Source organism: Anomalospiza imberbis, chromosome 14 (genome assembly GCF_031753505.1).
Source record: "Anomalospiza imberbis isolate Cuckoo-Finch-1a 21T00152 chromosome 14, ASM3175350v1, whole genome shotgun sequence".
Taxonomy (NCBI): domain Eukaryota; kingdom Metazoa; phylum Chordata; class Aves; order Passeriformes; family Viduidae; genus Anomalospiza; species Anomalospiza imberbis.
The window spans coordinates 7,202,582-7,217,739 of NC_089694.1; the positions used below are offsets into that span (position 1 = coordinate 7,202,582).

The 15,158-nt window shown below is 48.5% G+C and overlaps 1 protein-coding gene across 4 annotated transcripts in view; it reads left to right on the forward strand.

The window, feature by feature from the left end:
- GPC3 (glypican 3) overlaps positions 1 to 15,158 on the forward strand; it is a 141,567-nt gene that overhangs the window by 86,821 nt on the left and 39,588 nt on the right. For all 4 annotated transcript variants that reach the window (XM_068204717.1, XM_068204719.1, XM_068204718.1 and 1 more), the window contains exons 5-6: positions 1,525 to 1,650; positions 12,409 to 12,529. In XM_068204717.1, the coding sequence (XP_068060818.1) occupies positions 1,525 to 1,650; positions 12,409 to 12,529 (247 nt within the window). The remainder of the gene's footprint in view (positions 1 to 1,524; positions 1,651 to 12,408; positions 12,530 to 15,158) is intronic.

Consider the following 15,158-nt stretch of genomic DNA (forward strand, 5'->3'; position numbering starts at 1 on the left):
GATTTTTCATAGAGGTGCACAGAGAGAAAGAAAGAGAAAACAATTTCTATTTCTGCTCCTTGTTTCTCCTATGCGGAATGTGCTTGGAGAATTGTTTACCTGGGGTGATTGCTTGATTGGATTCTGGTGAGGATTGTTTGAGCCTGGTGGTCAGTCAGGTCCACCTGTGTCTGGACTCTGGAGAACAGGGTCACAAGTTGTTAGTAGTTAGAAAAGTAGGTAGGTAGTTTTAGTATCTTCCTTTATATAGTATATTAATGTATTATAGCATAATTATAATAAAGAAATCATTCAGCCTTCTGAACTGATGTTGGACATCATCATTTCTTCCCATTGGGTTCACCTGCATTTTATAATATGGCAGGGCACAGATAACCCCCTGTACAGCACCCGGGGGATGCCCCGAGAGTGCTCCCTGCTCCGAGGGCTAATTCCTCATCATTTGTCCCAGGGAGCAAGGAGACTGAGCAATACCCCCTTGCCAAAGGGGGAAATGTGCTGGAAACAAACAAGATGACTGTGAGGCCAAGTCTTGCTGCCTCCAGTCCCTGATATTCCTGTTATCTTACTTTTGGTGCTATTTACTTAATTAAATCTGCTACTATTCCCTGATAACAGCTGCTGAGTGTTCCTGAGGGATCAGACCTAGGCTGGGGGGGTGTCCCATCCCACACCAGAGCCTCTGTCACCTCTCTATAAACATCAGGGATCCCATGGTCAGCCTGTATTCTGGCCCTCTGGACCACTGATGCAGGTGACCAGCTGGAGATCCTTGTTGTTGGGAAGGGAAGGCACAGGGTTGGGGTGCAGCCTGATTCACATCTCCTCTGTGTGGTGCAGGCACTGCTCCTGCAGCTCCTCCTGCCTTCCTGCAACACAGCCATTTTGAAGAGTGTAACCTGCCCCTTTGAATGCAGACTGTGACCCCATGGCCAACCCAGTGCATCCCTTGAAATCATGTCCTTTTGATGGTGCAGCATGAAACACAGCCTTAGCCATGTGTATAGATTTGTGCTGAGAATGTCAGCTATGGTCTACCACCAAAAATGCTACCTGCCCTTGCAGCAGTGCCTGATGGCCAATGTCAGCCAGAAGATGCCCCTGAAGGGCCTCTGCTGCCTTCTGCAAAGCAGAGGCGACACTAAAGCCTGGGCCCTTGCTGCTCAGATGTACCCCATGGATGTGGGGCCTGAGCCAGTGGCACCTATCCTTAGCTGTGAGAGTGCAGAGACTGTGTCTGACTTTTGCCTGGTGCAAAGGTGGGCTGAGGTTCTGCTGCCTCCACATCCCTCCCCATCACTAGCAGTTCTGACCTGGGAAACATGGGTTCAGCCTTTGACTGAATAACATCAAGGAAAAACACAAAAAGCTGCTTTGGTTTGGAAGTAAAACTGATGCTTTGTGGTTTGTTTGCACCTAGCTGCTTTAATGTGTTTGTGTGGCTACCTTCACTGGTTAATATGCACCAACCTCGTCTTCTCTTCTTCTTTTAACTGAGCACCGTTTTCTCTCCCTTTCTTCCAGGGAACTGATTGCAAAGCTGAAGTCCCACAGCAGTTTTTACAGCAGCTTGCCAGAGTACATCTGCAACCACAGCTCTGCTGTTCAGAATGACACCCTTTGCTGGAACGGACAAGAAGTCGTGGAGAGGTGAATCACATCTCCCTTGCCCTCCTCCTCCTCCATCCTGCTTATCTTTTGTTAACCAGGCACAGGAGCTGTCTGACCAGGGCATGACTCGCTCCTTAGGGTCCTTGTGCAGGGAGGTGTCCAGCTGTGCTGCAGCTCAGATGGATGTGTGAGGTCTGCACAGGTACAAGTGGTTGTGTGCTGCCCTCCACTGAGTTTTCTGCGTAGTGAAAACTCTGCATCCATGATGGGATTTGGTCAGGGTGGGCCAGAGACAGGAGAGCAGCAGCAGTTGGACACTGCTCCCATGGCAGAGTGCACTGCACTCCTCTGGAGCAGCAGCAAGGGCATTGTCCTCATGCACTGCACAGGCTGGGGATGTCTCCAGCCAGGCTTGGTACCCTGGTGGCAGGACAGCGTGGTTAGCATCCCCTGCCCCACCCAGGGAGGGTCAAGGAGCACTCCCTTGTTGAATTTCTCCTTGCTGTGGCTCTCAGCTGGAGGAGGTGAGAACCACTGAATACTGCTGGTGCCGCTGCTGCCCTCTGACCACCTTCCCCCACCGGGTCCTGGCTGTCCTCTCTGGATGGAGCCATTCCCACCAAGGTCCAGCATGTGCTGTGGCTGCTTTGCCTGCCCCACTCACCATTTCAGAGGATACACTGGTGGTTATTGAGGTTAACAGAGGCAGGCACGTGCAGGATTCATACCATGAAGAGGAAGGAAGTGTTACTAGAAATGGAGATTTTTCTTGCAAAAAATGCCCCTTGGGAATGTTAAATAATGTGGAAATAGAACTTGGAAATGTTTTTTGCAATTATACATAAATCTCTTCTAATCACCCTACTTTGCAAAGCATCCTTTGCTGTTAAGTAGTTTGCATAAGGGAAGAAATAGAAATAAAATCAGGAAGTGGTGAAATGTTGAGATATTAATTATGACTTCTTGATCAGTCACTTCAGGTGGTAATTAGCCTGTACTTGCAATACTGACCTGAAACACTGAATAGACCAAAATAGCATCAAACTCTATTAAAAAAAAAAAAAAAGACTCAACATCTAAGATCACACGCTTAGTAAAATGTACTTACGTTGCCTAAGGAAAAACGTGTCCTCTGTTGGTACTTATTTCTGGAAAATCTTGAGTTTCCATGCCTGAGACAATCAGTTGGAAAGAAAAAAATTATTTCAATATTATCTCACTGATTGTTAATTAAAACTTCTAAAGCATGACTATAAACGCTGCAGCTCTGGAGGGGAGGAGCTGAGGTGAGGTCTTGGCTTACAGCAATTCACTGGGTCACAGCCAGTGGCCTTGGTCTGGGTCCTGCTGACATCACAGCTGGTGAAGTGGTGGCAGTGGGAGGGTGTTGAGTCCAGATCCTCCTGCAAATGTAAGTTCAGAGCTATTTGCAGATCCAACATGACTTCACGTGATAGATGGCCTTCAGCTGTCTGCTGGGAATACCAGGGGACTGTTGTGGGCACAATATGGCACATCATGAGGTGCCATGGCATGCAGGGGGGCAAGGCAGGGATAGGATAAGTCTGTGTGCATGAAGGGGGCACCAAGATTTCAGCCCCTGGCTGTTGAGTTAAGGAATAAATCCTCTACTGCACTTGAAGAGCCTGTGCCTTTCCACTCCTCTCCTTGCCCCCTCTGATCTGTTGCACAGATGTCGCCACCTCTGCCAGCTCCTATGAAATATTAGTGACAGTTCCCTTACAGATATTAGGGATTCTTGCTGTGAGGAGGGAGACCTCAGCTAAATAAAGCTGAGCTAAGATAATGGTCAAGGGTACTCTTCTCCCAGGGCCCACTTGCAGAATGTTTCAAATAGAAGCAAAGATGTAGTTAAAATGATCTCTACACTGGCTGCTTCATGTGCTTCCACTTCCCAGCTTGGCATCTCTTTCAGAGTGTCTGGGAGGATTCCTGAAAATCAGGAGCATGTAAGGTAACAGTGCTCGAGTGCCCCAAGCTGGCAGTTCCTTTATTTCAGTGTTTTCCCCAAGAGGGAGCCAAGCAGCTGTTCGTGGTGTAGCAGCTCTTACTCGAGCTATTCTGAGAATGTGTGTTATGTACTGGAGAAATTCTGTTCTCCTGCTGGACTGGTGTGTGTCTGTTGGTGATTAGACTCCATCTTGCCACTTTTTGCAAGAAATTTGGTGTAGTTTGAATACCTAGTATTAATTTCAGAGTGCTGTTCTGGTGCTTGTCCCACGTATGTGGTGGCTGCCAGGAAGAAGGATGGAGGAGACATGGTGGGATGGTTCCTGTGGCTGGAGTGTTGGCATGGAAGGGTACAGGCTCTTTGAAAGGACAAGCAGGGTAGGCAGGGATGGGGTGTCTATGTCAGTGACCAGCTGGAGTGCCTGGAGTTCCACCTGGGGGTGGATGAGGAGCTGACCAAGAGTTTTGGGGTCAGGATTAAAGGGAGGGCAGAGACAGGTGATGTTATAGTCTAGCTCTGCTTCAGGCCACCTGACCTGGAAGACTGGGTGGATGAGACCCTTTATAGACAGACCGGAGCAGCCTCACGTTCACAAACCCTGGTTCTCATGAGTGACTTCCACCCTGGTCTCTGTTGGAGGGACAACACAGCAGGGCACAAGCAATCCCTGGGTTCCTGGATAAACTAGAAAGCTCCTGCTGAATCTGCTGGTCAGATGAAGACCAGGGCAGAGTGGTGGTTGGCGGGATTCTATGCTTCCATGTGTTCCCATGTCTGGTGCTGTGTGGGCAGTGGATAAAGCTGTTTGACCATTGTTGGGTGTGTAAGGTCAGTGTGAGCATCTGTAGGAGCATGTCCAGGATTTGATTGTGTTCTTGTAGGGATTGTGGCTATTGACCTCCTGCATTTCTAATGTAGTACCTGTGTGTTCATTAAGTTAGAATTGAGCCCTACTGATTCATCCATTTCCAGACCTCCCTGTCATGACAAAATCTGTTAGTTATTCTAAGCCCTTTTCCTATAACATGTTAAATCAAGCCTGGAATAGCAACTTCACAGCCCTTGGCAGTGCACCCAAGGACTTGATAATACCAGCAATGTGTGTCCTGTTATTTGATGCAAACAGTCTCTCCTGCACTCTGCAGTCCTCCTCCTGTGGTTTTTCTGGCTTGGTGTTTACTCTGTCCTGTTTATCCCAGTGCTTTGTTACCCACAGGCAATGAGAGAACGAGAGTTTCTCTCCTTCCCATGGACTGGATGTGCTCAATGTATTTCCACTGGGTCTCACTTCCCAATTTGAGCCTTGAACCATCCTCTGCTTCCTCCTTGCTCTTAAGCCCCTCTCTCTTAAGGGGCTCCAGTGCAATGCAATCCAGAGTATTTTATTCTGCTTTTAATCTCTCACTTTTTTAAACTGAGTCTTACTTTGTGATCATTTGCTTCTCCATGTTGGACCATCTAATGGCAAGAATTCATCCTCCTTCCCGAGGTTTGATCTGTGGTCAGTAGTTTGATTGTCATCCCTACTGTGGATTTAGGGACATGGTGCCTCGAAATGACTGCTTGCAAACAGTGGTAACAACACAAGAAAGGCTGATTTTTCTGTAATGCAGAGCAGTGCCTTCTGTCTTATGCTGTGCTTTTGCGTGGTTGAAGAACATAAGCCGAAGTGGGAAGAAAAAATAAAAGGCAACACGTTCCTGCTTTTCACACTTTTCAGAGTGTGTAAAAACACACTGTGCTTTTATGGGATGCCACAAAGGTTCATAGCAAAAGCCACAAGTGGCACATTTCACCACTTGCAAAGAGCTTGTTGAGGGTCACAGTGCTTGGTGTTTGTGGTAGCGGGAGACCAGACCTGCTGGATCTTCCTCTGTCTCTGTGCATCCCTGTGCACCTCTTTGCAGCTTTCCTGGGCTCAGCTCCAGGCCCTTCCCTGAGACAGACATGTAGGCACAGTGGGTGTGCAGCAGCTTAAACCTGCCTGATTGAGGGTTCTGTGGTGGCCTTCCTTTCCTCTGTCTTCATGCCCCAGCCTCTCACCAGACCTCCTGCTGGTGGTGTTAGATGGTGAAATGTTGTCCTGCCTCTCTTATCCCTATCTCCATCCCAAGCAGGAAAAAACAGAGGTTGATTCTTATCACCAAGTCCTGACTGAGTAATTAGCTCATTTAAAGCCTTCAGCTTAAGTCAAGTAGGTGTTGAGATATCAAACTCACCTCAGTTTCTATGGGAGCTCAGCGTTGGAATCTGAAAGGTGATTTGAACTTTATATATAGTATCGGGGTTTTGCAGCATTTAATACTAAAAGCCTATTAAATCTAGATTCTCAGAGTTTAGTAATCTGCTTACATGAGTATATTCTTTTGAAGCTGTTCTGAATAGACTGACAGCAATATCTGCCCACTGCAAAACTTGTAAGCACATTAAGCCTTACTGTTAGATACTGCCATTTCCAAATTTCTCAAGACAAACGTGTACATTAATCCAAATCAGCAGCATAACTCTTGTTTTCTTTGTACCAATTCAAAATTAATATATTTTTCGCACCTTGCCAGATTCTCTTCTTCAGGCTAGGAGTCTCATATCTCCCTGCTGTTGCCAGCGTACTGTGGTTTGTTTTAATCATACAAATCATAAACAGTGAAAGCACAATTGGAAACAAGATAGAAAAATGAGATTCTGTAATTGGAACAAAGGAAATTCCATGCCAGCAATAACCCTTTAGTTCATGAAGGGTTTGGTTATTTCTGGCAGTGCTGCAAAATATCTGAGCCAATGGAATCCCCAAAGAGGGGGCTGTATAACTTTTCAAGCCCATAAAACACAGCTTTGTAGCAAGTATAAGCTATAATGAAAGGATAGTAGGCAAATTCAGTGGGTTATTGAGTGGCCATGATAGTTTCCAGAGTATTTCAGAAAATAAGATAATTAATCTTCCTCTATCCCGCTGCTTAGTCTCAGGTTTAGCCAATTTTTCCATCATCTATTTGCCTTGAACTGAAATAAGAATAAAGGGAGACTTCAGGCTATCAACTCCCATTGTTTTGTTATGAATATTACAGTTTTTGTTGTTCCTTCTGAAGTCCCATCTCCCTGAGCCAGGTGATTTCCCGAGACCTCAGGTTTATGACCAAGCCATCATCTGCAGCACTGTCACTGGCTGTAGAGCTTTGTGTGGGGCAGTTGGGAAGAAGCAGCACTTCTCTTGGCAGGGAACTGACACAGCAGGATCTAAGGGGGCTTTCAGAGGCTTCCAGCTGTTGATATTTGGAAATCCAGCAGAAAATGGTTCCTTTTTAGTAGGGTGAGAACACTCCCCACTGAGAGCTTTGGATCCTCCTGGCTGCTTTTGAAGCAGCTTGTTTGGAGCTGCTGGTGGTGTAAATTGACTGCGGCACCACGAGCTCTGCAGTGACTGCAAGGACTCTCTGCAAACAACCAAACAAAGCCAGGAAGGCACCTGAGAGCCATACACCCCACCTCTCCCCTGCTTCTGGTACTGCCATGAAACAGATGCCTGCATGTGGCCATGGGATAGTGGGGACACACAGCCCATATGGAAGAGAAGAGCTGGGGTGGACCTGCACCCCACACCAGCCCATGTCTGGGGTGGGGTGTGACTGACCAGATGTCTCTGGACCATCTGTCTTTAGAGAGGAAACTGTCAGGGAAAGAATTGTCACCTCTTCTCGGAGGTTTGTGGGCACATCCAGGAGTTGCACCCTGACTGCAGGGCAGGATGAGTGAGACTTTTCAAGTCTCCTTGGCCCCCACTGCTGATGTGACAGTGAGATTGTCTCACTAAACCAGAATTTAGCATAGTCAGAGAGTAAAATGTTGGCTTCACCACTGCACCCACCTTTACTGACCCGTGAAAACCAGCTGGAGGTAAGAGCTGGGTTCATGTTAGGAGCGGGGGGTGGCAAAATTTTTCTTCCTTTTCTCCCTTTTTTCATTTCTTTTGCCTCCTATGTAGTAAGGACTCGATGTCACCAGTCCACGTGATCTGTAGCAAGTCACATCTTGAAATGCAGAGCAGCTTTGGGGGTCTGGGGGAATGTTGCTCTCTCAAACTCAGTTATTAATTCTTGTGCAGTGAAACTTCTGTGCTGCGTTGTGTGTGTGTTTGTCCCCCACCCACTCTCTCTGCCAGGTATAATTCAGTGAACACAGATAGTAGAGAGAGAGCCTGTGAGGGATACTATGCTATTCAAACTGGAGATACATTTGAATAAATAATTTGCAATTGGAAGCCAGGCACAAATTAATTGTTATTTGAATGACATACTTGCTTTCCTTTTTCTAAAAGGTGTAATTCTTTATGTTTGACTTTCAGGATTACTTTCTCTAAATTACACGTCAGGCATTGCAGTAACTCACCTCAAAGCCTAGCAGGGCCAAGTAGGATGAACACACATCTTACACTCATTACCATGTATTTAAATAACATTTGTCATCTTGTCTTCTTTGCTCTGAAATGAAAGCTTGGAATGAGCTGCATTTGGGCTGGAAAGACCAAACATTCACAGGGGACATTTGTGGATAGTGTAGAGGAAAGAAGAGGAAAATCACTCAATTTGACAGCATACTTGGGCATTTATGTCTGGTGGATGAGAAGAAGCTGGAAGGGTCTGCAGTTGTACTGTCCCCACAGAAAACTTCAGATTATTGGTGTTTCCATAAGGTGGTTGTCTTTAAAGTAATTTTTAATGAGGGCTGCTTATCAGCATATTTAACAATGTGACATTTGTGTTTGGAAAATACCACACCCCCAGCAAGAGCCCATACCCAGAGAGCCCAAGCAAGGAGATGCTGCTGACTGACGTTGAGACACGTCAACGAGAAAAGTATTTTGGGCTTTGCTTATGAAGTGTGAGCCAGACCATGCTCATGTTGCAACACTGATACCCCTTCAGTATCAGAGCTCAGAGACCCCCGGGGACCAGGGTGAGGGCCTTTATCCTCTGTGCATATTTGCTGTTCCATGCTGGTATCAATCACCGTGGCAGAGGCATGTGGTGTATTTCATGAAGTGGCACAAGTGTCCTGCAGAAGGGGCTGTTCTATTGGCATAAGCTGAAAACAGCTCGAGATGGCTCAGAGATTTCTCTTTTTCTGCACTGTCTGGAGAACGTGGGAGGAAGGTGGTGCTTTGGCTTTTTTGCCTGTAAGCTCACCAACCCTTCATCTTGGGGGGTGCAGAGGAGCCTGTAAGGGGACTGTCCTGGGACCCCCAGCTTGTTGGGGTCTGCAGAGGCATCTCTCTGCCATATTAAGGCCAGGCTGCTTGGCCCGGGCTGCAGGGAGGGGTGCCAGCTGCCTTTTCCAGCTTCTCTGGCATTTCAGGAATGCAGGTCGCTGGCTGAAGCTGCATTTCAAAGCTTTTAACCCTTTGGTTGGCTACATCCCACTGAATGTGGCCACTCCAGGCTGGTGCTGGGGCAGAGCCTGGCACAGCTGAGGGGATCTGGTGCCCTTCTTGTACCTGAGCACACCAGGAGGTCTCACCTTTGAGGAAGTGTCCCCCAAAGCACCCAAATCACAGGACCATGTCTCTGCCTGGTGGGATGTAGTGGGTCCCCGTGCATCTCCTTTTTTGCAATTCATACTCAAAGATGTGCAGCTTTGGGCCCATTGCCTTGCTGCAGATGACTTGTGTAACGGTGCAAATGGTTCATTTTGGGTTGGGTATGTACCTTTGTATCTGGCCAGCTGGGAAGTACCAGGAGTTGGCACCCCATTTCTCCAACATCACTGATTTAGGGAGAAATCCCTCTGCTAATGCTTTCAGGTTTGCTTCCTTCTCTAGTAGGCTTTTACCCCTGAGAAGTAAGGGTAGGTAAGGACCTGATCTGAGGTCCTCACAACCCCAGGAGAACCTTCTGGAGAACAGGTTCAGTCTCTGGACATGGAGTTACAGTAGAGTATTGCTGTAGTACTGCACTACGTTGTGTAGGCTACAGAAATCCTCTCTGGCAGCTGTTGCGTGGATTTCAGAAGGGATTCCGCCCACTCAAACCCAGGCTATTGTGTTTGTTTGTATAAAACTGTTTAGGAGAGAGATTGTATTAATTTAGGGATGAACCAAGTGGGCTTGGTTCTGCTCTTGCTAAAACCTGTGTGAGTTTCCTGATTAAATCTCTGAAACCACAGGAGACCTTTCAGCAATGTACTTCTGAGTTCCACCAGTGTTTTAAATTAAATTCACTGTGACACCAAAGATAGGAATTTCTTTGTCATCTGAAAACTCGTGCGTGCTCTGGATGTCTACGTCCAGTCTCCAGATGTGTTTGTCAGGTCGGCACGGTGGCATTAAGTGGCTGTGTGACAAACAAGCAGCAGGATTAATGGTTCAGCGCTCCATCCTCCTGCAGAAAGCTCAGCCCGAGTTCCAGCAGAGCCGGGCAGGTCCGTGCTTGCGGCAGCAGCCTCTTCCCACGAGATGGTGCTCGGAGCATGCACGGCTGTGCCAGGAGCCGTGGGCAGCTGCAGGCTGGCCCCAGCCTGGCCATCGCTCCCCTTCTCCCCATCACTCAGCTTTCAGCCTACACCGACCCTCCAGCTGCACCCGTGAGGGCTTTTCTGACCTGGGAGCGATTGTTTCTCAGGTATAGCCGCGTTTTGTGCTTCCCAGGAAAAGGCAGCTATTAAAAAAAGGCGTTTTGTAAAATGCTGTGTCCTGATGGGAGGCCCCAGGGCCAGGCTGTCGGGGTGCAGAGCTGTGCTGGTGCTGAAGTGCAGGGCTGGCAGGGCTCTGCAGGCAGCTGCCCCCGTGCCCAGGAGTTGGTGGGGTGTGGGAGAGCCAAGCTGATGTATCTGTGATGCCTGTACCTGGAAAAGCTGCTTATTCCTGGAAAAGGAATTTACACAGGCGTGTGTTCCTGTGCTGAAGGAGCAAACACCGCCTTTCTCCCGTGCTTTTTCCTGTGTCATCTCTTCAGTGCAGCATCTTGCAGGGTTGCCAGCCATTAATGGAGATGCATTTGGGGAATGCTTAGTGTTGGGGACCCAGCTGGAGGTGCAGAGAGCTCCTGTGCATGGAACTCCTACTCTGAGATAGCCTTGGAATGGAAATCTGCCTCAGTTCTGTAATTAAACTATGTATTTCAGGTTGGGATAGATTGCTGCTGCACCAGTAGAGACCTGGGGTTGCCTTTGCATCCCCACATGTCTGAGTAGGTCTCATCCTCTAGTTTTGAGTTTAAGCAGAGTTTAATCCAAGCCCCTCCGTGTGCCCTGATGGCTCTTGTGGCCAAGTGTCCACATGCCTCTTGCTTTCTACGCTAGCAAAGCATCCTCCCTGAGCTGGCCCCACCATCCCTCTTGTCTCCCTCCCCTTCTTTAAATGCCTGCTAAAGTCCCACTTTCTCCCCAAAATCCATGTGAAATGGGCTGACTATGATTGCCTGAGCTTGCCTGGCAGCATTAGGATGGAAGATTAGCTGGGCAGGGGAGCAGGGAGCTGACAGACAGGGAGGCAGCCCATAGGACTGGTGCTGGGAGCTGGGTAAAAACATGATGTGTGGGAGATGAATGCAGGAAGGAAAATTCATGGTGTTTACCCATGGCATTGGAAAAACAGATGTACAGTAAAGCAGACTGATGCTGGTGTTATCTCACGTTTGGAGGCTGTACCAGGGTTTGGTAGTGCCTTTTCTGGCTGCCATTTCTTGGAGATGAGGACTTGTTTTGTGCTTGCAGAGCACCACAGCCCCTCACTGGGGCTGTGATGCATGGCAGCAGCCCAGAGCTCCGTGTGCTCCGTGCCACTGCTGTGGCTGCCAGCAGGCAGTGGTGGCAACCGATGGCTCTGGCCCAAACCTGAGCTTGAGTTTGGTGCTTGTCTTGTGCTGGAGCATCATCAGCTGTTACCCAGGTCCTGAGCGTAGGGACGTGTTCTTCCAAAGGCAAGTGTGCAGCACTTCTGTCCCTCTTCCCCCTCTTTGATCACTCTGGTAAACTTTGTCATTCCATAAATCTTGCAGCAGGTGAATGTATATTTCTTCCCTAAGTGCTGATGAAAAAGTTGAGTGCAGCTTGGCCACCCTCCTCTGCAGAGCTGTCCTGGCAATTTAATCTAGTCTATGGGGGCTTTGCTGACTCTCATGGTACCTGTGTAAATCAGGATACCCTGTGGTGCAGAGCCCAGCACCGTACTAAAGTCAAGGTACGTTCTGTCTGAGCAGTTACTTTGATCCCTAAGGCTGGATCTCATCAAAGGCTGAAATCAGGATTGTTTGACAACACCTATTTTCCATTAGCAATGTTGACAGCATTAATTATATTCTGATGCTTTAATTCTTTATTGCTGAAATCACACATCAGTGATAGTCATTATTTTGCAAGGGGGTTGATGTTATGCTAATCAGCTTGCAGTTAACTGGGTCATCCCACTCATTTTTTTGGCTGTGGGCACAACACTACTGCTCTTGTACTGGAGTCTCTGTGGTCTGCCAAGATTTATTTTAAACAAACATGAGCAAGCCAGAATTTCTGAGCCAGCTTTTTTAGGACTCTTGGGTGCAAGTTATGTGAAAATATTTATCTCTATTGTATACTGTTTAACATCTTCCTTGGTTACTAATGGACTGGAAAGGACTTCATTGTCCTCAAGTGATACAACTACATCATCTTGCAAAGTCAGAGCAAAAATGTTTATGGGAATTTTCTGTCCTTTCTTTGGCATTATTAACTGTCTTGTGCTCTCTGTTTTGGAAAGGGCTGGTGTGTGTCTTGGGATTTCTTACGTTTGTACTGAACTTTAAAGATCTCCTCTCTGTTAGCCCATCACATTGTTGTCTTCTCTGTTCTCATTCCTACAGGTACAGTCCCCAGATCACAAGGAATGGAGCAAAAGCCCAGGCTGGCAACCATGAGGTGAAGGTGAAAGGTCCGGAGCCAGTGATCAGCCAGATTATTGACAAGCTGAAACACATCAACCAGGTTTGTTGCAGACGTGCCAGCAGGGATGGCTCCGGAGTGGGCGGTTTCCAAATCAGTTCGGCCTCCCCCGCACTCTCCCTGGGCTCAAACATCCTGGGTGTCTGCATCTGCAGCAGCTCTGGCAGCCCTGTGTGCAGAGCTGGTGCCACCCTGGCCCTGCACAGCACCAGGCCCACAGGGCACACGTGGCTGGTCCTCTTGGATGCCTGCTGGTGTGGTTCTGCATGGTGCAGCCTCCCAGGACTCAGCCTGTGCCTGGGTCATGTGTGCATGCATGGCTGCAGTACAAGAATGCTTCTGCTGGGCATCCATGCCCTTAGCAGTGGAAGTCCAGGAAAGATGGAGCTGATGGGGTGCCCTTGAGCATGATGTGCTGCCTGAGGGTCATGTGGCACATACCTGATGTCCCCTCTGGTCAGAGGAGTTCCATTTGGCGTTGCTCGTGGCTGGCAATAAGGGTCACTTTTTGCTTTGCTGTAGCTGCTTGGGCATTCTCTCCCCGTCAGTAATGGGGCAAATTACTGTTGAATGGAGAAATGGCAGAGCTGGATGAGATCCTTTCTGCTGGGGAGGAAGCTTCCTTCCCACTGCCTCAGACCTGGCATCCTTCCTGGGACAAGCGGTATCTTGTCTCTACCCATTATGCCACGCCAGGTTAGGCCTGTGAACAAGCCCTGCTGCTGCCAGGGAGTTAGGTGGCAGCTCTGCAGAGCGTTCAGCTTGTGGCTGGACCTCCCCAGCACTGCCTTAGGCCAGCGGGGCTGGGGTCTGGCTCTGGACTCTGCGCACCCTGTGTGTCCCTGAGTGTGGATGTCACAGTAACTCAGAGAGGTGTTTCTCATAGGCACATAGGCTGGGCTTGCTGCTTTGCCAGGACACAGCACGGGGAGCTCACGGGGCGAATCCTTGCTGTTAACACAGCTGAGCTGCCCCATCTCTCCTCAGGGAGCTCTTCCCAGAGTGGACCTTGCCCACGGTTGCTGTGGCACGAAGCCCTGGGCAGGGGTGGGTTCCTGGGGTGAAGCCCAGCTTTGCTTCCCAGCCGGGTGGGCTGTGAGGGCGGCTCTCTTTGGAGTTGCTGGCTTAGCAACTTTTCTGCTAACCTCTGCTTTCCTGCTCCGAGACTGCCAGGGACTGTTTTCACAGCCATTCCCGTTTAACCCCCGCGCCCTCCGAGGCAGGCATGCCTCATTAGGTGCTGTCTCAAATGGGAGCAGGATGCAGCGAGGGATCTGGGGTCCCCAGGAGCACCCCACAAAGCAGGAGCTGCCATGGGCAGTGGCCCTGCAGCCTGCTCTGCCTTCCCACAGGCTCCCTGTGCCGAGCAGTGCCATCTGCCAACAGCCCATAATTATTAGAAGGGGAAAAGCGGGGGGAATAGCATAATCAGCTCCCTATTAAATGGGGTAGAGGGCAGGCTTCAACCTGCAGGTGATAATGATATTTTGCCATTCACAGTGAGAAAGTTGCACTGAACAAAACATGGTTATTATGTACTTGAAACTGCTGACATAAAGTGGTTGTGAAATGCCGGCTGCCAGACTGGGTCAAGTTAGGTCTTTGCTGAACAGCTTGGGCTTCTGAGGAGTGGAGGTCTGTGGAGTGGGAGACCCTGGGTAAACACTGCTGTGCTCAGCTCAGCTGTTTGCAGCAGCAGAGTGTCTCTGTCAGCTGCTGCTCAGAGAAGAATTGTGGTGAGGGGGTGAATATGGTCAGCTCAGTCACAATCTCTTGTGATTGGAATGTGTTACGAGGGGCAAGTAAGCTGTTTTGGTTTGAACAGCATAAATGTAAGAGCCTGAAAAATGTCAAATCCTCTTGTAAAGTTGTGCTTGCTAAAGAGGAGGAACTGAGAATAAAATCAGGAGAAAATGGGAAGTGATTAGTGCAAATTAATTGCAAAACTTGCCCAGAGAAGCTGTAGCTGCCCCATTCCTAGAAGTGTTCATGGCCAGGCTGGATGGGGCTTGGAGGAAACTGGTCTAAGGAAGGTGTCCCTGCCCATGGCAGAGGATTGGAACTACATGATCTGTAAGATCCCTTCCCACCCAAACCAATCTGTAATTCTATTACACGATTCTGTTCTTATAGAGGGTCTGTAGTCAATGGTCAGTAGCTTATATACCAGGCAAGCAACTGTGGAGGTTCCTTAAATTTGGGATTTGGGGTGTCAGAGCTTACCATCACACTTATTTCTTGGCTGAAGGAAGTTTTGAGCTCTCTTTCACATCTGGAATGCATCTTGATTGCCAGAGAGTATTAAATGTGGAAGGAACAGCAGCTCTGGATGAATTACAGTTGTGTCTTTCAGGTGTTGGCTTCAGATTTGGGAAGCAGTGGGAACTCCTGAGCTGGAGAGGGTTGGAAATCTCCTTATCCACCAAGCTCAAGCCAACAGTGGCTTTTAAGGATTTTCAGACATCCAGTATCTTTTGGAGAAAAGACCATCTTTGTGGTGCTGAGAGCTGTAAACTGGATCCCCATGTGACTACCTTTAAATTATGAACCTTGTACAATGTTGTGGCTTCCTCCCAGTGTGCTGTGTTAGACATACAGCCTGGATTTTTTGGGTGTGGGCAGACTCAGGAACCGTGCTGTTTGGTTCAATTTTCATAGAGATCCACAGCTT